General features: G+C 51.5%; 2 protein-coding genes across 6 annotated transcripts in view; both read left to right on the plus strand.

The window, feature by feature from the left end:
* UBE2F (ubiquitin conjugating enzyme E2 F (putative)) overlaps nucleotides 1-6,301 on the plus strand; it is a 55,054-nt gene extending 48,753 nt beyond the window's left edge. For 2 of the 4 annotated variants that reach the window (XM_037849792.1, XM_037849793.1), the window contains exon 10: nucleotides 4,999-6,301. In XM_037849792.1, coding sequence (XP_037705720.1) covers nucleotides 4,999-5,049 — 51 coding nt within the window. In that variant the 3' untranslated portion in view covers nucleotides 5,050-6,301. The other 2 variants (XR_005218820.1, XM_037849794.1) reach the window with 2 other exon arrangements.
* Nucleotides 6,302-18,398: 12,097 nt separating this feature from the next.
* SCLY (selenocysteine lyase) overlaps nucleotides 18,399-27,400 on the plus strand; it is a 51,834-nt gene continuing 42,832 nt past the window's right edge. Inside the window, exons 1-2 of one of the 2 annotated variants that reach the window (XM_037849363.1) lie at nucleotides 18,399-18,551; nucleotides 22,598-22,710. In XM_037849363.1, coding sequence (XP_037705291.1) covers nucleotides 18,469-18,551; nucleotides 22,598-22,710 — 196 coding nt within the window. In that variant the 5' untranslated portion in view covers nucleotides 18,399-18,468. Of the gene's footprint in view, nucleotides 18,552-22,596; nucleotides 22,711-27,400 lie in introns of those variants that run through there. The other variant, XM_037849364.1, reaches the window with a different exon arrangement.

Here is a 27,400-nt window from a genome sequence, read left to right on the forward strand (position 1 = left end):
TGTTACTAATTAGGTATAGTTTTCCGGTTGGATTTAATATGAATAAGGCAACTATCACTGTTACTTTATGGCACTGTGGAAGCATATAAAGAAAGATCTTTGCAAAAACTTCTGCAACTTTGGACACCAGCTGCAAATACTGCAGCAGTTCAGTTCTGACTCTAACCACCTGGAGTCCCCTACAAAACCACCCAGCTGGCATCTGTTGTCATTTGGGGGACCCAGGCCACCTGCACTTCTGAACAGCTGGCTACAAATTCAGGGGTTCCTGGTACATCGACTCACAGAACACACTGAAGGCTCTGCAACTACTACTGTGGCTTTATTACAGAAAAAGGATGTAAGTGAGGAGAAGCCAGAAGAAGGGTCTCCATGCAAGCTTCTGTGTCCTCCATGTGGAGGCAGAGCTCGTCACTGCGTCCTGTCGGTCCTGGAGGCTCCCGGGGCTTCAGGCTCCCAGGTTCATGTGGGGCTCGGTTGTATAGACGTGGCCAGTGGCATCAGCCCATGTGGTTGAACTCACTCTGCAGCCCCCTCCCCTCCTGGCCTCTTCCCGTCAGCTGGGCCCCCCGAGACTAACCAGAAACCCTGCTGTCAAGGGAAGTTCCGGAGAGGTAGAGGTTCCCTCCCCGGGGGCAAAGAACAGCCAAGCCCGGTTCTCGTCATTCTGCAGTGTCACTTCCACTAGCACCGCTGCACCCGCCACCCCCACCCCTGATGCCACACTTCTCCTCCCACACCTTCCACAGACCCCATGCCTGTCCACACATCTGGTTTGGGGTCCTATTTTAACCCAAAGGATGGGTTCGTTCTTATTACTGTTACTCTTCAATTACTTTCTATGTTTTTTAAGTTTTCTTCCTCCAGGTCAAGGCATTAGCCGTAACTCGTGGTAGGGGTCACACAGTGGTTATGATGTGGCTGTACCAAGCTTTCTGTAACCGTTCTCTTGGTGGGTGTTCAGGTTTTTTCCATGGGAGGTTTTTCAACCGTGAACAGTAATGCAATAGTATCACTTGGACACCCATCCTGAATTTTATTTCTACAGAGAGTCCCAAACTTGGGTTACTGGGTCAGAGATTACGTGTAAGCTAATTTGAAGAGCCTGTGCAGGAACGTTTGTCTGCGTGGCGGCAGCAGTCCCTACCCCAGCCCGGCGCGGGAGGTGCTTGCTGCCCCTCGTTCCACTCTGCTGTCTGAGTGCCAGAGAGCCTGGCTGCCTTTCTCTGCACGTGGATGCTGGCTGCTTGTGTTTCGCTCTGTTTCGCTGACTCCCTTGTTCCTGTTCTGAGCACTTTTCCATATTGATTTCTAGGAGGTCTTTGTACCTTGGGGACATTAACCCTTGGCCTGTCACTTGTGCAAACACCAGCCTGGCCTCTGTCAGATTAACGACCTTCCCCATTAGCCTGCATTTCTACCTTGCTGTGTTCCCAGTAAGACATCTGATTAAGGAGCCTATTTACCTGGGAATAAAACACAGAACTATTGGGAAGTAAAGAGCAAATTCAAGAAAACCAAAGTTGATGTGTGTGGTTCTTGAATGTCCCCAGGCTTGAGTGGCCTGGGCGCCAGGGCATCTGCAGTGCTGACTGTGGTAAAGGAGGCAGGAAGGGCCTCCAGGGGGCAGGCGTTGCCTGGGTGAGGGGGTCTGAAGAGGACTCTTCAGTCGGGCCCCTCATGCTGAGTGCAGCCAGCAGCATCACAGCATCTCGAGTCTGGGGGTGGCGGGGCCTGGCCTGGTCTAAGCACGTCAGCCAAAGCGTAGAGCACGGTGTAGTCGGGGAGCCCAGAGCCACACTGTGAGATGGGCTTGTACAGGCTCCGAAAGTGTAGCGCTCTAAGAGCCATCCGCTGGGGTCTAGCCGTCCTAACCTCAAGAGGAATTGCTTCTTTTTATTTAAGACCTGCTGTGTGCTGGATACCGTGTGGGCTTTACATGGGCGTGTCTGACCTCAGCAAGCCCAGGAGCAGAAGCCTGGGAGCTCAGGGAACTGCCACTGGGGAGGGGTTCTGCCTGGGTGCGGGCTCCTGTCAGAAGTGGGCAGAGAGCCCCCCGGCCTGTGCACAGGTGCAGACCCCGAGAACAAGTGCTGGTGCAGCAGTGACAGCGAGTCACACAGCATGGCTGGGGCTTGGCGGGTGGCTCTGGGTGGGCAGAGGAGGCTGGCTGGGGGCTGGCGTCCTGCTGAGGCGTCGGCTCTGTGCCCAAAGGCCGGGAGGCTGGAGGTCCTTAGGAGGAGCACCTGCACGTGAGGTGGCTCGAGCAGTGGGCAGCGCCCTCACTGTGCCCTCAGCTGTCAGACCCACTCTCCGTGCTGCTCCAGAGGGGGCCTGTGTGCCCGCCCAGCCCCCTGCCATCTCGTCTCGTGTCCCCTCACTGACTGCTTCACTTGGACCGTGCCTTACAGGAGTGTCACCTGCAGCACCGCCCCTGCCCCTGGCTGCTTCCCCCCTGACCTAAGGCTGTTCACCCACGAGGCAAGGCCCGGCTCAGGGTGCACACACCTGCTTTCCTGCTGTCCTCACGGGGCCTGGTGGCCTTTGGTGAAGCCGCGGGTTCTGTGCTCTGCCGAGGAGCTCCCGACAGGCGCGTTCTCCAGCCCTCAGGAGGAGGCCTGCTCAGGCTGCTCCTGGCCCTGCCCGGCGGGCCTGGTGGCTGTGCCTGGGGGTGGCCTCGCCTGCCTGGGGTGGCCCTGGTTCTGAATCCTGGAGAATGAGAGCTCTTGTCAGATAACGACAGGGAATGTGCTTTCACCCGGGCGGAGAAAGACTTGTGTAAAATTTTTTCTTTTTACTTTTCTTGGAAATTTGTTTCTTAAAATAAGGGACATTTTGTGATTTCTAGACTTAAGGCTCAGTAAAATGGACCCATCCTCCCCCGTCACACTCCAACCTGACTTCCGCTGCGCCCCAGCTCCCAGCGCCCTCATGCTGGATCGTGAGCACAGAAACTGAACCTTCTACGTAGTTTATCTTGTAGGATCCTTTCTTCATTCCACAAGTAGAATGTGGAGCTAAATGCCGGAGAGATCAGGGAACACAGCCCCCCCGTCCCCATGGCGCAGACTTTCTAGCAGGGTAGGGTAAATGCGCGTGCGCACACACGTGTTGTGGGGCAAGCGTTGGTGTCAGTTTTTACGTAGGGGATTGGAGAGGTCCTGTGTGGAGAGTGGACCTAGTGGATACTGGGAGCCTGTTCTGGAAGGTGAGCACCTGGTGTGCAGGCCCTGAGGCGGGACCACACATGGGGGTTCAGGGAAGGGGGCGGGGGGGCAGCAGTGACGCGGTGGAGCGGCAGCCTGGACGGGCCACACAGGTGCCAGGCTGCATTGCCATTGCCTGCGGCATTAGAAGGTGCCATAGGATGCTGGCTCAGGATACCTCCCTGGGGGGTCCTGTGATGTCCCTCTTGGCTGAGAAGCGGGGCCACTGAGGAGTCAGCCTAGCCTGTTGCCCAGCCAGTGGTGGCAGAGCCCAGGAGCTGAGCCCAGGCAGGTGGCTGCAGAGCCGCCGGCTCACGCCAGAGTGTCCTCCGGAGCCCTGGACCCGGGCTTCATCCTGGCAGAGCTGCTCAGGGCAGGAGGCGTGTGGCAGGCAGCCTCTTCTCTCCCGAGGGCAGAAGGCAGGGCCCGGCTGCTGTTTGTAGCATCTGAATTTCACATCCTGTGCACTTTGCTGCTTTGGTGGCCCTTTGTGAGCTGATGGGATTTTCTGGCTCCTGGGCACCAAGGAAACGATCTCATCAAGTTTTTGCTGGAGGCAAGTTGGGGTTTCTCCACACCCCTTTTTGTTGCCAAGGGCAAAGGGCCAGCGTCAGAGCCTGTGAGTGGGTCTTAAGTGAGTGGAGGGATTTGCAGTCAGCCGGCAGCCCACCACTTTGTCACCCCAAGACTGTGAACAAGTAGCTGAACCACTCCCATGGCTTCGAACCTGGGGACCCCCAGCCTTGAGAGGGTCGCTGAGCTCCATGGGTGGGGAGGAAGGCCTGCGTCTGCCTTCAGACTTTCTCCGCCAGAGAGAGGCAGTGCGGGCTTGGGCCCTGTGCGGGAGGGCACCACGTCGGCATCCTCAGGCTGTGTTCACCGCCACCGGCACGGACTTCAGGCACCTGCTGTGCCCTGTGCCCCACACCAGATGTGAGGAATGCACAGAGACGATGGCAGGCCCCTTTGGCAGGGCTGCACACGCGAGGAGACGGTGTGGCGTGTCCCGCACACAGTGGAGCTGCGTGGCTGGCACCCATTACCTGATGGGCTGAGGCAGTGTGGCTGGGGGGCCTCGGAGAAGAGGGGTTAAGAGCAGATGGTCGGGCCATGTGGCGCCCCGTCTCTATGGTGGAGCTCTGGGCTGCTGGTGGGGACCCAGGGTAGGCGCTCTAAGGGCCCGCCAGCCCCAAGGGCTGTGTGTTCATTCCTGCAAGCCCAGAGGACTTTGTTCCTGACCTCAGGGCGGGTGGTGGCCCAGATTCGAGAAGCCCGGATGGTTCCTTTTCTCACAGGAGGCAGTGTCGCCAGGGCACCTTCTGCTGTCCGTGGGAGACGGGAGCTCCACAGCTTCCTCCTGGGCAGCCCTTGCCCTGCTGGGGCTGTGCTGGGGCTGGGGGAGTGGACCCTCGGGACAGGCGGTGAGGCCAGGGAAGCCATCTGGCAGGGTGGCTCTGGAACCCAGGGTCTCCGGAGAGCAGCAGCATGTGGGACATGCTGAGGTGGGGAGAGTCCTGGCCTGACTCGTGATGTGGCTTTGATCCCACTTGTCTGGGCCATGCTCTCCCCTTGCAGATGAGGGAGACAGTGCGCTGCCCCCGTGCTCCTCCCACCGCACAGACCCTCGCCCAGCAGGCCCCAGGGTTGGGGTGGGGAAGGGGGAGGGGCGCTCAGACCCTGCAGGCTCCCCAGTTAGCCCTTTGCTTTAGTGGGTCTGACGTGTTCCTGAAGTGTCGATTCCCTCGCTCTAACTCACTCTTCCCTTCTCTCCCCGGTTCCTTGCTGATCATAGGAGGACTTCCGGAATAAAGTTGAAGACTACATTAAACGTTATGCCAGATGATACGAGGAAAAGACTGCAGGACCACGGGTTGCGTGCTATAGATGTGTCTCTCTAACTTAAAACAACAAGATTGACCCTCCTCTGCCCGACCCCACGTCCCTCCCACCCCTGGAGTGTACTGCATTGTCCCCAGGAAGAAACGCTGCCCGACTGCCCATGTGCGCAGGGGAATTCAACTTAAATACAGCCGGATAATGTGTTTTGGGTTCTAGAGCGTTGTCTGCTTACCTTGACATGTTTACTTTTTTGAAACTGTACTGTATAGGCTGTTGATGACATTCTTGAAAAGTTTTAGTCAACTCAGAATTGAGGCTAGACCTTGCTTACCCTTTTCCCAAGCAAGTCAGTTTCCCAGACAAGTGATGCTAATGATGTGTTCAATGTAACTGCAGAGCGGCCATAAGAAACTCGCTACACATGGGGATCGGATGCAAATTCTCTTAGCTTCTTCCAGGAATGTTGGCCCTACCTAGATGCCCTGAAGCTTGCCAGAATGCTTAGAATCATTTACTGTATCTCTCTCACTGAAATGCGTATTTTATTTAATGTAAGTATATTTTGGAACAGACTTGTAATTTGTACAATTTAATGCTTTAATTATTTTTTTCTATTCTCATTTAGTTTGTATTTTCATTGTGTAGAGCAGACTGAAAGATGCTGGTCCAAGCAACTATTGAAAAGAAATACAAAGAAAATATGAAAGACAAATTATCCATTCTTTCCAAATGCAACAAGAATCTAGCTTCTAAAAATCAGAGCTCTTACTTTCAGGTCCAGATGTGGCAAGAAAGTTTTGGAGCCTGAATGGTAAAACACGGGGAGCCCTTGCTTGCATGCTGCCCAAGGAAGCCAGCCGGTGCCCCAGGCCAGCAGGGGAGCATGGCGGCCTGCTGCCGGAGGGGCCTGCAGACCAGTGGCCACACCTGGGAGCTGGTCACCCCGAGCCACACCCCCGCTGCCTCGCATCCTGGGGCATGAGAGAGAGCCCCGAGGATCGGCCCCACCGTGTCTGGCACTGCCTGAAGCTGGACCTGTGGCTTTCTGGTGTTTGCTGTGGTTCCAGCACTGTCGAGGGCTGAGCCTCCTGGGCCCTGGAGGACCAGGACCCGACATCGGATAGAGCCATACCTGGTCGGGCTGGCGCACTCGAGAGTCAGAACCCTGAGGAGGGGCGAGTGGACTTACTCCCACGTGTAGACATTTGAACCAGTGAAATCAAATGGAAAATAAATGTTTGTATGGTTTCATTTGCTGCCTGCCTAACACTCCAGTTTATTGACAGTCTCCTTAAATGTCTGGTTTCCCCCCATCTGACATCTAGCGATTGTTGCTTTGGTGGATGTTCGCTAGTTGATATAACCTGGTGAAACCAGCTGTCGTGGAGGTTCAGCAGGTGGGGACTGACAGCCGAGCTTCCCGACTGTGCCCACTGGACTTGAGGATGTCCCCGGCTGGTAGGCCACACCTCAGCGTGCGCAGAGCAGGAAGGGGACAGGCTGGAGGCTGGTCCAGGCTTGTCTCAGCAACCCCACCTCCCAGGGCCTGGGTGAGGCACTTCTGGTTGGCACTGTTGCCAGGATCAGGGGAGCTCACTCAGTGAGCAGCGAGTCTTCCTTTTGCTGGGTGGGTGAGGGACCAGCAGGTGCCCCTCCTCAGTCCTGCCCTGACCCCGGTGGCTTGGGTAGGAGTCGCCACTTGCTGCGAAGCCCAGACCTAAGTAACATCACAGCCCCGGTAGTGTCCAGGCTGCCCCACGCTGCACTGCTGATGGTACGGATGTAGGCTGGGAGGCTTTCTAATGAGAGCTCCTCAGTGGAAGAAATGCCCCCACTGCCTGTCGTGACAGGGGAGTCCTCCGGACCAGTGTGGGAGGGATGATGTTGGTGGTGAATTCTGACCTCAAACTTTGCATGATAGGATAGTTCTTTGATAATCAGATATTAAGTAATAGTTCAGAAAATGGCATTTTCAGGTAACCTATCTTCTTTGGGAGCCCCCAGATTCCATCATGGGGAGCAGCTGTTGCGGTTTAGGGAGGGGTCTGCATTTCCCAGGCTCTCAGCCTCCTTCCCACCCTGGGGCCACAGTGGCCTTTCTGGCTCCCGTCCACAGCACCCCCACCCCACCTGCCTGGGTGAGCATTTACAATTTCCAGTCTGCCAGGGTGGGGGTCGCAAGCCTGGCTCACCGAGCCAGCCCCAGAGACTGACAGGGTGGGCAGTCTCTCTGGGCAGTGAAGCCCTTGGGCAGCTGTGACATCCTGACATCCCCCATCCCCACCCTTTGTTCCTGCCTTCCTGGTTCCGGGCTGTGCTTGGAGGCTCTTCTGACTCCTGGGCTCCTTAGAGTTTGGCGTGTGAGCGGCTTGGTTTCCAAGCACACTTGGAAGGAAACAGTTCCAGGATAGGACTCTCAGAAGAAAAAGGCCCATATCTCTCTTACCTTCCCTTAAACATCCCTCCAGCAAGTTACTGCCCCTTTGATATCAGTCGAAAGCTGTGGGTTCTCTGCCTGATGGGGCTCAAGTGATCAATTCCTGAGACACTGGAGCTTCAGAGAGAGAAAGAGTTTATTGCTAGGCACAAAGCAGGAGAGCAGATGGCCTAGCAGCCTAAAAATCTGTCTTCCCAAACTGCAGTAACTGCTAGATGGGCAGGTTTTAGAATAATGAGCACAATGGCTGGAGATGATGAGGTTAGAGGTGATCTAATTATTGAGCATGTGCAGATTGATTATGTGCTAAGTCACAGAATGTGTGTAAGAAAACTGCGGCCTTAATATGTTGGTGGTTGTGGTTTTTTGTATTATAATGGGGCATAGGTCACTTACAGGTTACAGTTTAAACTGTGCATGTCAGGTGGGCCCATTTTGGTTAGATGCAGCTCCCTCTAGCAAGATAGCTTTGGAATTGGGTGGGTTTGTTCTGGGCTGGCCCAAGGCCCTTCATTAATAAACATTAGGGGCTGTCTGTAGTGATCTAAAGTTGGAAAACAAGGGGGTACAAGTGAGGGTTGTCACAAGGTTTTAACACTCACAAGATAAAGACTAGATAGTTACAGGATCATTATCAGAGATCAAGTTAGCTGGAGTACAGTTCAGAGATTTCAGGTATTTCCCTCTGGCTATTCTAATATTCTAGAAAGTAAAAAGAAATAGCTACATAATGATCCAGTAGTCAAAACCGTTTGTTAAATCCTAACTTCTCGGTTACACCCTTGTGGCATTCCTACCAAGGAGCAAAGACGACGTTTTATCTCCAGGGTCCAGCCGCTCCTCTCCTGGCCGGGTTCCTCTCCTTCTTCCTTGCCCCTCGTCTTAGTTTCTGACCAGCTGTATTTGAGCGACATGGAGCGCTGGCCCCAGGCTTGGTGTATGGTAAATGTCCCACGACTGAAATCTTCAGAAGGCTGCTTGTGTGATATCCACTAGCTCTCTAAATTAGACCAGGTTACAGACCTGCCAGGGGCAGGCGCTGCAGTGTAAAGTGGATCTGAAAATTTTGTAGAGAGCTGGTTCAGACTACTTCCTGTGGCTAAAACTTTGTTCCTATAAGGAACAAAGCTGCATCTTGGAGTATAGTCTTTAGAAAGAACAAGGGCCTTAGTATTAGGCAGTTTCAATAGCGTGGGGCACCGGTGCATGTTTCCTTGGCCGGTAGTGACTTGTCCATCTGATTCCCACAGATGTGTCTGGAAAGACCTTGTGGGGTACAGGAGGCAGCAGAGGGCCGGCCCATAGCCCACCTCCTGCTACAGGCCTACATGGATCCCTGTGGCCACAGAAACATCAAACAGCTCTTCTGCCAGGCTCTGGGGCTTTAAAAAAATCCCAGAAGGCAAACTCCCGGGCAGTGGTGGTCACCAATAACTTGTTCAGTTATTGAAACAAGTTATTCAAATGGCACAGTTTAAAATTAGTTTTGTTCCAGTTTCTTCCCCTATAAAACCCACAGCACTAATTGTGCTTTCTGATTGAACTTTGCTGAGCAGAACCTCCATACTCCCTAAGAGGTTTTAAAAATGAATCACAAATTCATTATCATCAGCTTTTTTTTGCTGATACAAAATCCAGTTTATTTTTTCCTGTAAAAATTCCAACAAGAAGAGGTCAGCCACTAATTCCAGTCGACAAGTCAGCTCTTTCCCTATTTTCTGTCTTAGCTCAGGATAGCTTCCACCTGTATCCACTTTAAAATGTTCACGTGTGGAAGGAAACTCAGGTTTGCTACAAGTTTATTTTTTCATAAAATATCTCTAGTAAAATGCTAATATGTAGACTTCATAAAATAATGTCTTACTTTGCCAAAGAACTAGAAAACCTATAATCCCTCATTCCTCCCTGCGGCAAGCAAACTCCCAGCAGCTCGGAGGGATTGATTTAGACATCCATATCATCATCAAAGTCATGCATTGTTGCCCTGGGTTTCCACAGGTTGCCAAAATTGGTTTACTGAAAGAACTGGTTTGAGGAGACCCAGTGATGGAAGTTATTTGGGGACCTTGCATTTTTAAGAATGTCTATTTGTTGACCTTGAGCTGTGTAAAGAATTACAGTCTCCTTCAAAAAACACTGAGCTTAGGGCCCATTTATTTTCATTGTCAAATTCACTGGAAGAGCCGGAGTTCTTCCAGTAAATTTGCTGGGGCCAGCTGGAAAAAGACTAAATGTGTGCTCCAGTAGTTGCTGGTGCTGGAGGGGGTCTGTGAAAGGACCCCCACCGCACACGGGGACGGAGACAGGGAGGCACCTGTACCTGGAGACATTCACAGGCGTTGCCATGGGCTCCTCGGCCTTTGGTTCGGTTCTGAGGGGAGAGGAGCTTCCTCCCCGCAGGCTGCCTGCCAGGCGCCCACACTCGCTGTGGTTCCCTCCTCGGATGCTGTGACCGCAGGGTCAGGACTTACTGACCTGGCAGCACTTCACCCCACGCAGGGCATGATGCTCCGCTCGGAAGACTGTCTTGAACCGCTGTTGGTCCCACCTCCGTGGCCCTGGTCCCCTGGGGCCTTCCTCCTGCTGACCATGGTGCCGTTGCTAGATGCAGCACAGCCGTGGCTAAGGCTAAGGGGGTGTGGGAGGCCTGCCCTCCTCTGGGTAAGGCCCGAGCTAACCGGTGCCCTCCCAGCCTGCTGCAAGAGGGCGTTTCTGAAACGTAACTTTGGCCACCACATCTCCCCATTGCCCCCCTCAGCCCTGCCAGCTCCCCTGCCCTGGGATGGGTGCCACTCTTCCCGAGATGCCTGTCTTCCCTCTGGGCTCCTGTCAGGATTCTTCAGTTGGTGCCACTCTGTGAAGCCGTGCCTGCTACTCCCGGCCGCAGACACCTGCTGGGGCACGCTCGTCATCTCCACCAGGATTTCAGAAGGGCCAGGGCTGTGGGCTGCAGCTACTCACTGTATCCCTGCCTCTCCCAGGAGTCAAGAAGCCGTTAGAAGGCTTGTCTTAGCCATTGTGTGTCTCCAGAAACTGAGTAGGTTATTACCACATGATAGCTTAATGTTGAGTAAATGTAGCAGCAGGCGCTTAAGAAAATTATTTTGGACTGCCAAGTCAGAGTGGCATAAGGTTAGAAGTGAGTCTACTGAAGCCTCTCAACTCTCGAGTCGGTTACCCATGAAGACAAGAAAAGATGAAAACTCCACACCACCAAGAACAGAGTATCAATCCTCTTTGTAAACTGGAGTCTCTCTGAGAAAGGTGATGGCTTTTTACCTGTCCATCTTTGCGCCAGCTCAGAGGCCCAGGTTTTGCTCACAGCGCAGTGGACGGGCTCCCACTCGCCCAGGAGCCTGTCCTGGAGAATACTGCCCACTTCCTCCCCAGCAGCCTGCCTTGAACAAGCCTGGAAATTTCAGGAAACAACTGGCATGCTAACTTGTGGGATGGGCATGTGATGGGGAAATGCGTGCTCTCGGGTAAAGAGGGATGGAGACCGCAGCTGTGCTGTGCACGGACGTTTCCAGCATACGCTGGTCTGGAGAGCCGGTCACGAGCAGAGGCAGGACAGTGCAAGCACAGCGGGAGCAGGCGCTTTGCCAGGAGCTGGGCACGTCAGCCAGCCCCGGCCACAGGTGAGGCGGCCGAGGTCACACAGGTGAGCAAACCACCCTCATTGGCCGACAATCGCCAGATCGGAACAGTTTGCTTTGAGTGATGGGCCTGTGAAATAATACTGCAGACAAGAAGAAATAATATCCAGGAGTCTTGAAGGATGAATGTGACTGGAAATGAAGGGTAGGATTGAAAAAAGAAATTGCAGTGAAAAGATCCACGTTTAGGAGGATGCAGTAAATGGAACCTTTGACTCAGAATGAAAAATTCAGTCAGCAGAAACAAAAAGGCAACCAAATGGAAGTATGAAAAGCAGGTGGATGCGATAAGGAAACAAAACCATCATAATAGAGCCCACGGCAAGAAATAGGGCAGGACTGGTGCTGCAAACAAATCCATCAGGTGGAAACAAATTTGAGAAAATTTCCCAGAAAGCAGAAGAAAAAGACAAAAAGAGAAGATAGAGATACAAAGGGTAGAGGGGACTTGTGCTTCCAGCCAAGATGGAGTAACGAGGACTGGATCCTCCCTCTGTGGGAAACACCTGGAAGCCTGACGAAATGTATGAAATGATGCTTTTCAGACATGGGCCACTGGGCAGTGCAGGCCCCTGACCCGTGGAAGAGAGGAAATGCGCTGTGACCGCCCAGCCCTCTACCTGAAGAGCTGAAGCTGAAGAGCTGGCAGGCCTCAGGCTGGGTGGGTGGGGGGCAGGCGGAACCCGGGGTCTAGGCGGGGGCTAGGGGCAGAGCACTGCACAAGACCACTGCAGACCGCTCTGGAGATCTGCAGAAGGTTCCTTCCAAGCCTTGACCTGACTACTGGCGAGCATGTGCACTGGTTGGGGAGAGAACCCTCCGGAAGGAGCACAGAGCCAGGGAGTCCCCACGGGCCAGAGCGGACAGACTCCAATTCACAGGGCTCGGGCATAGCTCAGTGCTAAGGGGAAACCATCCCTGACAGCTACTCTGGTCCCACCCCAAAAATCCTTAAAAAGGAAGCCTGAAAAGTATTAAATAGTTTCTAAGTAACTGTCCTGAGCAAGGCCTAAAAATATTTTCAGAAATAAAGAAATTACCAGATGCTGCCACGAGCAGCAGCCAAGTTGGGAAGCCTCTGTCTCACTGGGCTGGAGACTCTGTCCCCCACCCGAGGCACCAGGGTGGCTGGATGGCACCAGGCCGAGAAGCTCTGCCACGATGAGCACTGTGTGTCTCCACTGACCTGAGACCCTCTCGTGCCATCCACAGACACGGAGTGGCTGGTGGGTGCCGAGGGGGGGCCCTGCCACAGCCAGCGCCCCACCGGGCAGTCTCTTCTCCCCGCAGGCCCGAGCTCCCCTCCCCGGCCGGCCTGGGGAAACACCTTCTGCCCTCTCAGGCAGGAACAGTGGGAGTCACAGCAAGACAAGGTGGATCAAGCAGATGAAAATAACACCCCCAAGGCCTCCTGGGGCCTGCGTGCTGCACCTGAACAGGGTGACCATCTGCCAACCCCACCCAAAATCCCAACAGCCTACTTTGCAAGAATGGAAGAGCCAATTATCAAATTTATATGTAAGAATAAGGAGTCCCAGGTAGCCAAAAACAACTTGAAAAAGAACAAAGTTGGAGGATTTATATTTCCTGATTTTAAAGCTTACTACAGTAGTAAAAATGGCATGGTACTGGCACAAAGATAAAATATAAACCAATGGAGTCTAATTGAGGTTAAGAAATATATTCTCATACCTATAGCCTATTGATTTTTAACAAGGCTGCCAAGTCCACTTAATTGGGACAGAATAGTCTTTTCAACAAAGGGTGCTGGGAGAACTGGATATCGGTAAGTAAAGGATTGAAAGATGACCCCTATCTCACACCACGTAAAAAATTAACTCAAAATAGATCAAAGGCCTAAGAGCCAGGACTGTAAAACTCCTAGATGAAAATGTAGGGAAGCATCTTTAGGTTCTTGTGTTAGGCGGTGGTTTCTTAGTGTTTACACTCAAAACAAAAGCAACAAAATAAAAAGTAGATAAATGGGACCTCTTTGAAATTAAAAACTTTTTTTTTGCATCAAAGAACTTTGTCACAAAAGTGAAAAGACAACCTACTCAATATGAGAAAATATCTGCAAATCATATATCTGCCAAGAGTTTAATATCCAGAATATACAAAGAAATCCTACAACTCAACAATAAAAAGACAGACAACCCAATTACAAAATGGGCAAAAGACTTGAATAGACATTTCTCCAAAGAGGATGTACAAATGACTAAAAGCATGTGCTCAACATTTTTAGCTATTAGGGAAATGCAAACCAAAACCACAATGAGATATCATTTCACACCCACTAAGATGGCTACTATTAAAAAAAAAACAAAATTACAAGTGTTGGAGAAAGAGGAACACTCAGTCATTGCTGGTGGGAATGTAAAATGGTGCAGCCGCTGTGGAAGACAATTTGGTAGTTCCTTGGGAAGCTAAATAAGAATTACCATATGACCCAGCAGTCCCGCTCCTAGGTATATACCCAGAAGAACTGAAAGTAGGGACTTGAACACATATTTGCACATTGACATTCATAGAGGAATTATTCACAACTGCCAAAAGATGGAAGCAACCCAGGTGTCCATCAACCAATGAATGGATAAACAAAATGTGGTATGTACGTATGATGGGATGTTATTCAGCTGTAAAAAGGAACAAAATCCTGATGCATGCGGCAACACGGATGAACTTTGAAGACATCATGTTGAGTGAAATAAGCCAGACGCAAAAGGACAAATATTTTATTATGTCACTGATAAATAATTAGAATAAGCAAATTCATTGTCAGAAACTAGTGTACACATTTGCAGGGGTAGGGAATGGGGATATAATGCTTAATTCAAACAGAATTTCTGTTTGGAGTGATGGAAAAGTTTTAGTAATGTCTGGTGGTAATAGTAGCACAACTTGTGAATATAATGCCACTGAATTGTGTATTTCAGTGTGGTTAAAAGGGGAAATTTTGGGTTGTATATTTTACTAGAATAAAATTTTTTTAAAAAGGTTCTAAAATGTAATAAGGGAGAAATAAAGACAAGGAAACAAGAATTATGGTAAAATGTTCCCGATATGCTCACAGAAATTACTGGAAGTCCCCTTGGATCTCTGCCTTCTGCTTTTATTCCTGTGTACAAGGCTCACTTCCCATCATCCTTCCATTCTCTTGCTGAATTAGATAAATTTCAGGACATTCATACGGAGGAATTCTTAGGATCACTAAAGAGGATATTTTGAAAGACTAATAATATCAAATGTGTTTAAACTATAATAAAAAAGCATATGTAAAGCATGAAAAAAGCTGCATGTGAATCTACAATTTTATCAATAAAATTTTCAATTAAAAATATATATCCAGCATCCAAGAAGGTAAAATTCATAATGTGTGGCATGTGATAAAAATAAAAAAAAAAATTACAAGGTATACAAGGAAGCAGGAAAATAAGACCCATGTTGTGGGGGAAAAAAATCTATCAATAGACTATTATTATTTTTTTGACCCCTTCCCTGTTGTTCAATTTGTGTCAGCTACTAGGAGTGTGATGGCAGAGAACTGGATTTTAAGGTACCCAAAGACGGGGGTAGCACCAAGCATGGGAGCCAAAGCTCACCCCTGGGAGGTGAACTTGCAGACATGCAGACGTCCCCTCTCCAGTAAAATGCCTGAGATCCCCAAAATGGATGAGAGGACACATGTTTGGGGGAGAGAACTCAAGGTGCACTGTTCCTGTTTGCTAATACTGCCGGAATGCAAAACACCAGAGATGGATTGGCTTTTATAAAGGGGGGTTTACTTGGTTACACAGTTACAGTCTTAAGGACATAAAGTGTCCAAGGTAACACATCAGCAATCGGGTACCTTCACTGGAGGATGGCCAATGGTGTCTGGAAAACCTCTGTTAGCTGGGAAGGCACGTGGCTGGCATCTGCTCCAAAGTCCTGGTTTCAAAATGGCTTTCTCCCAGGACATGCCTCTCTAGCTGCAGCAGCGTCTGGGCCTGTGTGGCTCTTTTTAAAGTACTCCAGTGATCCAATAATTTTGATCCACATTGAATGGGTGGAGCCACACCTCCATGGAAACATTCAATCAAGAGGTCACACCCTAATCAAAGGTGTCACTCACAGTTGGGTGGGTCACATCTCCTTGGAAACACTCAATCACAAGGTTCCAACCTAATCAACACCAATACATCTGTCCCCACAAGACTGCATCAAAGACAGTGGTGTTTTGGGGGACATAATACATCCAAACTGGCACAGGAACTGAGAGAGGAGATGCAGAACTGAAAGCACTAAGGAAAAATGCTGGTCTCTGTGCTGTGGAGAAAATAACTTTCCTGAGAGGCTGAGGACTCTACTTCTGGCTCTACCCTCCCCAGTTCTCCTCAGTCATCTGGGACAAATAAACCCTATACCCCTTCTATCTTTCTGAGACAGTTCTGTCAAAACACACTGTTCTTCAATAAAATCACATTTAAAAAAAAAAACCCCACACACACTGTTCTTTGGTTTTATCTTTTTATCCCTAGAGCCTGGCAGAGTACCTGTAACACAGAGGCAGTTTGGCTAGTTCTGGGGCCGGAGAGCCTGGGTTCCCAGCTGTGGGGCACTTAGACTGTTAGATTGTCTGTCGCCAACCGGGAATGGTGACTGCTGCCACTGCATCCTGCACCACCCAGTGTTTCTAGTAAGAGTGGAGGAGTGGCAAAATGAGTAGCCAGCTGGGCTATGTCAGCCAGGTAGTTGCTCTCTGTTCCTTCTGGGTTTCATCAGCCACATGGGCACTACCTTGTCTCTGAGATGCCACCTCGACACTCACTATATCCACCCAGGACACAAACCCTCTATTTGCTATCTAATCAGTTCAAAGAGCAGTTGAGATCAATAACCTTGTCACCTGCCCCTGAGCTCCCTCCAGCTCTGTGCCAGTTCGATGTATTACGTCCCCCAGAACGCCTTTATCTTTGATGCAATCTTGTGTGGGCAGATATATTAGTGTTGATTAGATTTTGGAATCCTTTGGGTGTTTCCATGGAGATGTGAGTCAATCAGCTGTGGACAAGACCTTTGGTTGGATAATTTCATGGAGGTGTTGCCTGACCCATTCAGTGTGGGTCTGAATTAAATTACTGGAGCACTATATAAGCTCAGACAGAAGGAGCAGGCTTGCTACAGCCAAGAGGGACACTGAAGAATGCACAAGTTGAGAGAGGCGCTGCAGATGAGAGACAGTTTGAAGATGGCTGTTGAAAGCAGACTCTTGCTCCAGAGAAGCTAAGAGAGGATAAACACCCGAAGAGCAACTGAGAGTGACATTTTTGAGGAACTGCAGCCTAGAGAGGAACATCCTAGGAGAAAGCCATTTTGAAACCAGAACTTTGGAGCAGACACCAGCCACATGCCTTCCCAGCTAACAGAGGTTTCCCGGACGCCATTGGCCACCCTCCAGTGAAGGTACCCGATTGCTGATGTGTTACCTTGGACACTTTATGGCCTTAAGACTGTAACTGTGTAACCAAGTAAACCCCCTTTTATAAAAGCCACTCCATCTCTGGTGTTTTGCATTCTGGCAGCCTTAGCAAACTAGAACAAGTAACCTCATCCCCTCTCAACAGCTCTGGGACTTCTGCTATCCACCGGCTCTTCCCTCACTTCCATCTTCAATTCCCCTCTTCCTGCTAGCTACCTTCAGCCTATAAACACGTTTAGTCTCTCTCTTCCTAGAATATTTCCCTTTAATCTTCAGCACCTTGGTAGATTCTCAGTCAAGTTTTTCAAGAGCTGACTACATTCTTTTTCAGGTCCCATTCATCCTCTCCCCTTCCCACCAATCCACTGGCAGTTCTCTTGCTAAGTTCATCAGAGCCTCCCGATTGTCACATACAGTAGATGCTTTTCCCATCTCCTCAGCTGCACGTGACACCATTGTGGACACTTGTGTGGCTTTGGGATGCTCTCCCAGTTCCCTTTCCTCCTCCTGAGTATTCTCGGGCTCCTGTACCTATCCACTTTTTAAAGGTTGGTGTGCCCCCTGGAATTGGCTGTATTGGGCAACAAAGGAGCTCGGCAAAGAATTAGTCCCTTTACAAGTGGGAATGAAAGGAAAGAGTCCAGGAACAGGGAGACTTACAGCCGTGAAAAAGTCAACTTCTTCCAAGCCCCTACAGGAGTTGAGAAAGCCTATGAAAAGCCAGTTAACATTCAACCTCTTGATAGAGCATTCCTGAAGCCAAGCTCTGGCTTCACCGCCACCTGTTTGAACTTGGGCAAAATGCCTAACTTCTCCATACCTCAGTTTCCTCACATGTAAAATGGGAATAAGAGTACCCACCTGATGGGATAGTTATCAAGATTAAATTAGTTAACACATGAAAAGTGCTTAGAACTGTGCCTGCATATGGTAAGGGCTCAATTAAAATTTGAAATTATTGTGTCAGAAACGCAGGGGGTGGTAGATGACTTGATTAGAATTCCAGAATCCAGGTGGCCGCCCTCTCTCCCCACCTTCACATCTGATTTTGGGGTAGAACTTCCTATCTGCCCCTCCTGCCTTCTCTTCCAGCCCAGACGAGCGCACTGACCTTCCCGGTCCCCGGGGTTACCCTCGTTTCCTCCCCCTTCCTCATGCCCCACATCCCTGGTCCTGCCCATTTTACATCCTAAACACAGCTTGAGTCCCTCTTTGCCTCCCTAAGCCTCGCCCCGGCCTCCACCCCACGTGCCCCGAAATCCCCGCTCAGTAAACCGTCCTCCGGTTTCGCTTCGTCAACACTAGGCGGGGACACGACATCGCGGACCCCCGGGCCGGAGGTGGGGGCCGAGGCCCGCAGGCGGGGCGGGCGGTCCGGGGAGCTCGCGCAGGGCAGGCGCCCGGGCCGGTCCCCGCACTGCTCCGCCACGCGACCTGCTGCCGGGCCGGTCCCCGCACTGCTCCGCCACGCGACCTGCCGCCGGGCCGATCCCCGCACTGCTCCGCCACGCGACCTGCCGCCGGGCCGGTCCCCGCACTGCTCCGCCACGCGACCTGCTGCCGGGCCACGAGGGCGCTGCTTCCGCCCAGCTGACAGCCTAGCACCGCGGGCCCGCGGGCCCCGCCCCCAGCGCGTCACCTGACCTCTCGCAGCCAATCGGCCCTCCCCAGTGCCGGTGTCCCCGCCTCCCCGCGGGAAGCCCCCGCTGAAGCTCGACGATTGGCCGAGGATTGGCAGGTGCGCGGCTCAGCCAATCCCAGAGCGCTCCTGACCTCGCGCCCCGCCCCGTCCCGCGACGGCTCTGGGGTGCGCCGGGCGCGCGGCGGGCCTCGGGGCGCTCGGGCAGGGCCGGAGCGTGACGCCGCGGGATGGACGCAGCCGGGGCGCCGAGGCGGGACGCGCGGGGTGGCGCGGGGAGCCCGCCCCGCCGGCACAGGAGCCCGCCGCAGAGGTGCGCGCCGTCGGGGGCGGGCGGTGTGGCGGGCCCGGGGCCCGGGGAGGGCGGGCGGTGACCCGCGGAACGGACGGTCGGCGGACTCTGGCCTCGGGCCCCCGGCGGCTCCGGCTCGAGTGCGCGGGGCGGTTTGTTTGCTCGCCTGGTCGCGACTGCCGCTGTGACCAGCGCAGCAGCGGGGTCGGCGGGCGGCTCCCCTCGCGAGCGGGCGCGTGTTGGTCACCCTCGGCGGCCACCCCTCAGAGCCCACCCCTCAGCAGTCATCACCCCTCGGCGGTCATCACCCCTCGGCGGCCACCCCTCAGAGCCCACCCCTCGGCGGTCATCACCCCTCAGCGGTCATCACCCCTCGGCGGCCACCCCTCAGAGCCCACCCCTCAGCAGTCATCACCCCTCGGCGGTCATCACCCCTCGGCGGCCACCCCTCAGAGCCCACCCCTCAGCGGTCATCACCCCTCAGCGGTCATCACCCCTCGGCGGCCACCTCTCAGAGCCCACCCCTCGGCGGTCGTCACCCCTCGGCGGTCGTCACCCCTCGGCGGTCATCACCCCTCGGCGGCCACCTCTCAGAGCCCACCCCTCAGCGGTCATCACCCCTCAGCGGTCATCACCTCTCGGCGGCCACCCCTCAGAGCCACCCCTCAGCGGTCATCACCCCTCGGCGGTCATCACCCCTCGGCGGTCGTCACCCCTCGGAGGCCACCCCTCAGAGCCCACCCCTCAGCGGTCATCACCCCTCAGCGGTCATCACCCCTCGGCGGCCACCCCTCAGAGCCCACCCCTCGGCGGTCGTGACCCCTCGGCGGCCACCCCTCAGAGCCCACCCCTCAGCGGTCATCACCCCTCAGCGGTCATCACCCCTCGGCGGCCACCCCTCGGAGCCCACCCCTCGGCGGTCGTCACCCCTCGGCGGCCACCCCTCAGAGCCCACCCCTCAGCGGTCATCACCTCTCGGCGGCCACCCCTCGGAGCCCACCCCTCGGCGGTCGTCACCCCTCGGAGGCCACCCCTCAGAGCCCACCCCTCAGCGGTCATCACCTCTCGGCGGCCACCCCTCGGAGCCCACCCCTCAGCGGTCGTCACCCCTCGGAGGCCACCCCTCAGAGCCCACCCCTCAGCGGTCATCACCCCTCAGCAGTCATCACCCTCGGCGGCCACCCCTCGGAGCCCACCCCTCGGTGGTCGTGACCCCTCGGCGGCCACCCCTCAGAGCCCACCCCTCAGCGGTCATCACCCCTCGGCGGCCACCCCTCGGAGCCCACCCCTCGGCGGTCGTCACCTCTCGGTGGTCATCACCCCTCGGCGGCCACCCCTCAGAGCCCACTTCGGCGGTCGTCACCCCTTGGTGGTCATCACCCCTTGGTGGTCACCCCTCAGCAGTCACCCCTCGCTAGCAGGCGCGCAGTGGCCACCCCAAACCCCTGGCGAGCAGGTGTGCTGCTCCCGGTGCTGCAGGGAGAACCGCAGGGAGGACTTGCGTGACCCTGGCCAGAGCCGGGTTTTCACAGGCAGTGCCCTGTGACTGGCACCACGCCATCCGAGTCATTTCTTTGTACAAATGTCTCATTATCAGTTATTGTAAAGACACGACTTTCTCAATTAGCTTACATTCTCGTGGTCAGCACCTTTATGGTGTGCTTTGGGACTGAAGATCATTACTAGAATTTCAACACAGAACAGGCAGCCGGCGGCGGTCACTCTTGAGGGATCCCACCTGGGAAGGGGGGCTGGCGGGCGTCCCTCCAGGGTGCCCTGTGCAGGGATGAGGCACTGGGCCACCTGTCTGAGGAGGAGGTCTCGGTCGGGTGGGAACTGAGCTGGCCTGGGAAGGGCCCCCCTGGAGGGGACACTTGGGCTGAAGCCCGGTGGCAGCAACAAGTCAGCCACAGCAGTTCTGGGAAGAGCATGCCTGGAAGCGGAAGGGCCACCCCCAGGCCCAGAGCTCAGAGAGGAGCCCCCTGGGGTCCTGAGGGCCCCTTAGGAGGGTGCTGCTTGGCTCTGCCCTCTTGGAGGTGACCCAGCAGAACACGTGGCACTGCTGGGGAGACTTCTGGGTTTGTGCTACAGGTTAAGGGTCCATTGAAGATTGGTGCAGATGGGTGGTGTCAGTCGTATTTTAAAGGAATCCTCCTGACTGCTTTGGAAAGAGTAGGGGTGAGGATGGGCACCCACTGGGGGTCTTTTGTAATGGCAGGGAGGAGATGGCTTGAACTAGGTAGTTGTGGTGGTCTTGGTGGGGACAGGTGGATGTATCAGAGCCGCGACCTACAGGATTTGCTGCTGCGTTGGGTGTAGGGACAAAGGGGGTTTTTGCTGGATGCCTCCCAGGCCACTGGCCCGAGCACCTGAGACAGTGGGGATGACCCTGCAGAGACTGCGGGGCCACCTCCCTCGGGGGCCGGGACCAGGGCATGCATTCTTGGGTTGGCGAGTCTTCTCTCTCAACTCAGTGTGGGTTAAATCCTTATACTTTTATGCTTTCTGTCTGGGTTTAGAATATGAGGTATGAATGTGTCTGGCTGTTTTTAAAGTTGGGTCCAGGCCTAATTCCCTTTCTTTCAACATTCTGCTTTGGTTGGTTCGGGAAGAAGGAGGCTGGGAAAATGTCCCCTAGGGTGACTGAGTGGAAACAGGGTGCCATTGCCTTTGTAACTTTTATTTATGAAACTAATAGAGCTTAGCTTTCCCATCCAATATTGATACCACTTTAAAAATGTAGCAAACAAGGGATCAAAGTGATAGATAAACCATTGATCTGAAATGCAAGCCATAAATTAGCTCAACAAACAGCAGATTGAAAAGCTGCAGCAGTTCCCTGCAAAAACTGGCAGTTTGAGATAGTGGGTGGTCCTTATTTACAGGAAATGAGAGATTTAAGTGCACAAGGTGCACAGGACATGGTGACTTGTGGGGTGAGTCCTGCTAACCCGAGTTGTGAAGGAGGTAGGTACCCCAGGGCCCCCAAGCCCTGCACCGGTTGGTTGATTGTAAACAGTTTATAAAAAAAGACTCTGCTTTAAAATCAACATACATTCACCCCATGCTGCACAGTTTAGAAAAAATAACTAAACCTTAACAGCCAGAGCTAGTAATTGCATTTGAATTTTCATGTAGATTGGCTTAAATATCATCATTTTTAAAATCAGGTAAAATAGCTAATAGTATAGGGTTCCTACCATTTACATACGGGGTTATTGTTTCTGAAGGTTTGGATGTTGGGAAAGAGACACATTTTACTGGGTGAGCGTTCTCATGGGAGATGTGTGTTTCCTGTGACATTTACTCTGTCACCTGGTAAAGGGAGCCCTTGAAATGGACCAGCCGTTGTTTGCAGTCAGGGATGGAGCAGTGGGCAAAGGGGACAGAACCAGGGGCGCTCGTGGGGCTACTCCTGTAGGGTCAGTGGAGCTGATGAGAAGCAGGGGCAGAGCTGGTGGGTCCAGTGACAGGGACGAGGAGTGCTGGGAAGCAGGGACCCGCCGCTGCCGTTGTAAATAGAGCTGCAGGGAAGGTTAGGAGGTCAAGAAGGTCAAGGGCAGAGCCCTAAGCGGTCAGGTAGGGGGCAGGGTCACCCAGGCAAAGGAGCAGCACCGAGGAGGAAACCTGCCACTGCCAGAGGTTGGGAGCAAAGAGGGTGAGAGGGGCCACAGGCCATTCAGACACAGGGACAGGGAAATAAAGGTCAAAAACAGGGAAAAATAGCCCCCAACCCCTGGGAACGTGAGGCCCCAGGGAAAGCTTGTCCCTCCAGCCCTCGGGAGGGCAGGGCCAGCGAAGTCGGGGAAGGTGACGGGCCCACACCCATTACCCGGGCCAGCGGTGGAAGGAATTTCTGAAAATCTCCATGTGCAGCCTCCTACCAGTTATTAAAAGGAACTGATTATGAGAATTTCACGGGTGCTTTCCATGGCAATGAAGGTTTGCAGTGCCCCGTGCTTGTGGGAGCTGGTGCCTGCCCTTGGCAGCACTGGGCCCTGTTGCGGTGGCAGGGACCGAGGACACCTGTGTCCCAGAAGACTGAGGTCTTTGTTTCCCCCCTGCAGGCAGGTCTACATGGACTACAACGCCACCACGCCCCTGGAGCCCGAGGTCATGCAGGCGGTGCAGGCGGCCATGCGGGAGGCCTGGGGGAACCCCAGCAGCACGTACCCAGCAGGTAATTCTAGAAGACGCCTGGTGCAGAGAGGCCCACCTCGGAGGTCACTGGAGGCCGAGGGACTGGAGGGAAATTGTACACCCCCACTTGATCGTTTGGTTTTGAATAGGTTTTCTGTTACCTTCAGATCTTTCACTATAAATTTTGACAGTTATTTTTTTCCCTGAGGAGTAGATTTGTAAATTAAGCCTTTTTGATACAATAACCTTGAAACTTTATAATCACTGTTCACTCCTGCCTCCTTTTCCCAGATAAAAGAAGTGTCCTATTAAGAGTTATTTTGTAACAACAATACCTGTTAAAACCCTTTCACGTGTCTGTACCACTCAATCCTTGTTAAATTTGCAAAATATATCTTTTAAATCATCAGGATCATATATAATCCTGTCCTTTTTCTTTTTTAATAAAAACTACTTTTAAAGTTTTTAATTATAATTCAAAATATCCTTATTTGCTTCTAGTTTTTCTTATTGTTAAATTGCAGGTTTTGGAAAATATTTTGCCACAGTTCGGTAGTTAAATGGCAGTGTTAGAGCACGTTTCTCAGAGGGCTAGGCCAGGAGTCTTCTTTCTTATTGGGGATAATTAGGGTAAATTCTTCTTCCTGTGGCTCATGATGAACTAAAACACCATTTCCAACAGGATATTGCCAGCCCCTAGGTTCAGTAATACCTGTGTAGAGCTTTGCAGTTTTTAAAGTGGTTTCATATCACTTTGCTCACAAAAAGTCTCACGGCAACTTGGTAACTAAAAGCTTTTTTAGGTGTATCGTCTGGGTGTTGCCTGGGATCTAATTTTTCCAGTAAAAGTGATCTTTCTGAGAATGTGGAGCACATTAAGTGCTGATAAAAAGGCATTTTTTCACTAAGTAGTTTGGGAATAGCTTTCAAGAGGAAAGAATGTCCCTGTCAGCGAGTGGCTAGGGGTGACCTCCACAGCCTTTGTTTCCACAGATCAGGGACTATAACTAAAAAGCACTTTGCAAATCACTCTCTGTTCATACTCCAGTAGAAGTGTGAAAAATGAAGAAAACCACCTGTGATGGTGTGTTCTTAAATGTGACCCATGCCTCTGGGTGTGGACCCTTTGGTGAGGCTGCTTCAGCTAAGGTGTGGCCCACCTCAGTCAGGTGGGTCTTAATCTTATTACTGGAGTCCTTTATAAGGAGAATGAATCCAGACCTGAGGAGAGAAAGCCAGGGAAGCAGGAAGCGGAAGTCAAGGAAACCCAGAGGAGCAGGAAGAGACCAGCAGATGCTGCCCTGTGCCTTGCCATGTGACAGGAGCTGGTCTTCAGGAAAGAAAGCATCGCCTTGATGGTTCCTTGATTTGGACATTTTCCCAGCCTTAAAACCATGAACAAATAAATTTGTGTTATTTAAGTTGAACCATTTCATATTATTTGCTTAAGCAACCTGGAAAACTAAATCACCTCCTTTATGATAGAATCGTTTAAGTACTTCACAGTGTTATGATTTAAAGTCTTTGGGAGGAATTTAAGAAAAACTTTGAGGCTGTGTAAGATCTTAGATTCCCAGGATGTTGATCAGTGTCTTCCTTGTAGTAGCAAAAACTGGAAGTCGCCTCAGTGCTCGTCACAGAGGACTGTCTATGTAAAGGATGGCGGTGCTCTTTAGTGGACTCTGGGCCCCCCTGAAGTGCTGGTGTGAACTGTATTAGAGACATAGAAAGACAGAATCACCATCTGGTTCAACTGGAAAAAGCAGGTTATAAGAGAGAATGTGCAGGATATTTGATTTTTATCCCTACTTACCCCTCAAAGCAAAAGTTGTGTCTGAGCAAGTATGGGAAATGTGTTATTGAGTTTTGCTGTGAGAGACAGAAAATCCAAAACAACAGTGGCTTAAACAGCTTGAAGCTGATTTCTCTCACACAGTTCAGGGTCCCTATGGCGGCTCACCATGCTCAGGGACCCTGGCACCTTCTGGCCCGTTGCTCTTCTGTCCTCAATGTGCACCTTCCTCCTGTGGTCAAGACGGCTGCCCCAGCTCAAGCCATCGTGTCAGCATTCCAGCCTGTGGGAAAGAGAAAGAGGAGGCAAGTGGTATGTCCAGGTCCTTCAAGGGCAATCCTGGAAGTTGCACATGCCACTCTGGCTTACAGCCCCTTGCTCGGAGGTTGGTCCCACAGCCACACGTAATCGTAGTGAGCACTAAGGCGAGCACCGGAGTTGGCCACATGGAGACCCCGGGAGAGGAGATTTGGGGGTCAGTGGCCTGATTGTAGTCCTCAAAAGAGAACAGAAAGAGGAGTGGAGACAGGAAACAGAGGACAAGTGCTGATGGCACCAGGCAGAGGACCAAGGGTTTCAGGTGTGAGGGACAGCCAAATGAAAAGCACTTGCTTTTGGGGGGCAGTGAGAACCATATGCACATACTCATTCCGTTTCATGCTTTGCTTTGATTGTCAGGAATTCAGAGCTAAGTGTAAGCTCAGCTCTACATGTGCCAGGTTCTCTGTGTGATTGTTTCTTTTCTGCCTCTGTGGTTTTGGAACTCTATTCTTTACATTTAATACACTAATGATGCATGCGTTTTCCTAATTTCTTATTGTGAAGACAGGAACATTTCAAACATTCAGAAAAATTGAAAGATTAGTAGAATGGAAGCCTGTATATCTTCTACCTAGACCCAATAGTTTTGCCGTATTTGTGTGATATCTTTCTCAGTTTACTCTTTTTTTCCTGAGCCTCTTGAGAGTGACTTGCGGCCAGTGAGATGCTTCACCATCCAGGTGACATGCATGCATCTCTAAGAGAAATGAGTCTCATTGACAGTGTTGTCCTGCTCTGAGGTCAGGCCACAGTCACGCTTCTACAGGTGGGTGTGGGGTGAGGACCCGTGGCTGCCAGGCATGCTTCACAGTTGTCTTTTTGTAACTCCTCCTACCAAAGTTTTATTTTCAAAATGTACCACCTGCAGAAAAGTGGAAGAACAGTATAATGAGCCTCCTGCATGCCTTTGACCCAGATTCACCAGTTGTTAACATTTTTGCCCCATTTTTGCCCAATCATTGAAAAGTCAGTAGTAAATAGTGTAATGTTTCACCCCAAAACACTGAGTCATATATCACCCAAGAACGTTCTCCTGTTTAATCATAGTATCATTGTCCCACCCAAGAATTTAACATTAATCCAATAATATTATGTAATTTACAGTCCATATGCAAACTTCCCTGATTACACATTTCTATTTCAAGTGGTATTAGATCCTTTTTGAAAATATAAATTATGAGTAAATGAAAAGAACAACCAACAGTTTGTTTCTGACAGTTTTCCTTCCTCCCCAAAGAGGACATGATTCTCAGTGTTCAGTAGCTGCCCAGCACACTTGGGTTCTTGGGGAGTCATTGGTCTTGTGTGTCTGTAACCATACCGAAAATGAGCTTTGCAGTAAAGAAACTCACCCCGATAGCCTTACTGAGGTGTAATTAACATTTAGTAAACTGCATAAAGTGTATGATTTTGCAACTTTGGACTCATCTCTGTACTTCCAAAGTGATCACCCCATTCAAGGTGGTAAACATTTTCATCCCTCCCCAAAGTTTCCTGGTACCCTTCTGTAATCCCTGCCCCCACCCCCACCCCAGGCAACCATTGATGTGCTGTCACTGTGGATTAGTGTGCATTTTGTGGATTTCATAAACATGGAATCATAGGTATATGTTATTTTTTGTCTGACTTCTTTCAGCTTAAATATTGTGACACTCATCCATGTTATTGTGCATCTCAGTAGTTGGTTCCTTTTCATTGTGGGGTGGTGTTCTATTGCGTGGATGCACCACAGTTTGCTCATGCATCTGTCTGTTGATGGCCTTGTGAGCTGTTTCCAGTTTGGGGCTATGACAAATAATGCCACTGTGAGCATGCGTGTACAAGTCTTTGGATGTACAGCTCATGTCTTTTCTCTTGGGTAACTAATACTTACCAAACACACCAAGGTGGGGAATGGCAAGAGCCTACATTCGTACATTTGACTTAAAGTGCCAAACTCTCTCCAAAATGTTTGTACCATTTTCTGTCCCCCCCGGGATTGTATGAGAGTTTGAGTGTCCTCTAATCCTCGCTCACACTTGGAATGGTCTGTCTTTTCATTTGAGCCATTCTGATAGGTAGTCAGGTAGCTCCTTGAGTCCTTATTTTAAACAGTCTCCAAGACTTGGTAAATGGAAAACATGAAGTTTTTGCCACACAATCAGTAAATTGTAAAACCCAATTTTGAAGAGAAAACCCCATGAAATCCTTGTCTGAAGGTATCTGTCTTAAATGCATTGGGCAGGTTGGGAGGGTCACACGCCAAACGGGGAACGGCGTTTGCCTCGGGAGGGAAGTGGGAAGGTCCCGCGGGCGGAGAGCTGCTGCCCGGGAACCAGCCGCTGGCTTCCGAGTGGGGGCTCTTCAGCAGAATCTTGGTGGAAGAATGGGAATGTTTCTGAGGGACAGTTTGTGCAATATTCTAAGCAGAGCTAACGACACGTGCCAAACAGTGGCCCTGCCATGATTTATTGACAGTTTATTACTGTACTTTTAATGTCTCTCCAGTTAAAATGACTAGGTTTTCCTGAGTACCATAGACCATCATTATGTATAATTAAGGAATATGAAAATTACTTTTCATATTTATTTTTATTTCATCCTTTCACATTTTCATTTGGATATATGTTCTATAATA

Source organism: Choloepus didactylus, chromosome 9, assembly GCF_015220235.1.
Source record: "Choloepus didactylus isolate mChoDid1 chromosome 9, mChoDid1.pri, whole genome shotgun sequence".
Lineage (NCBI taxonomy): Eukaryota > Metazoa > Chordata > Mammalia > Pilosa > Megalonychidae > Choloepus > Choloepus didactylus.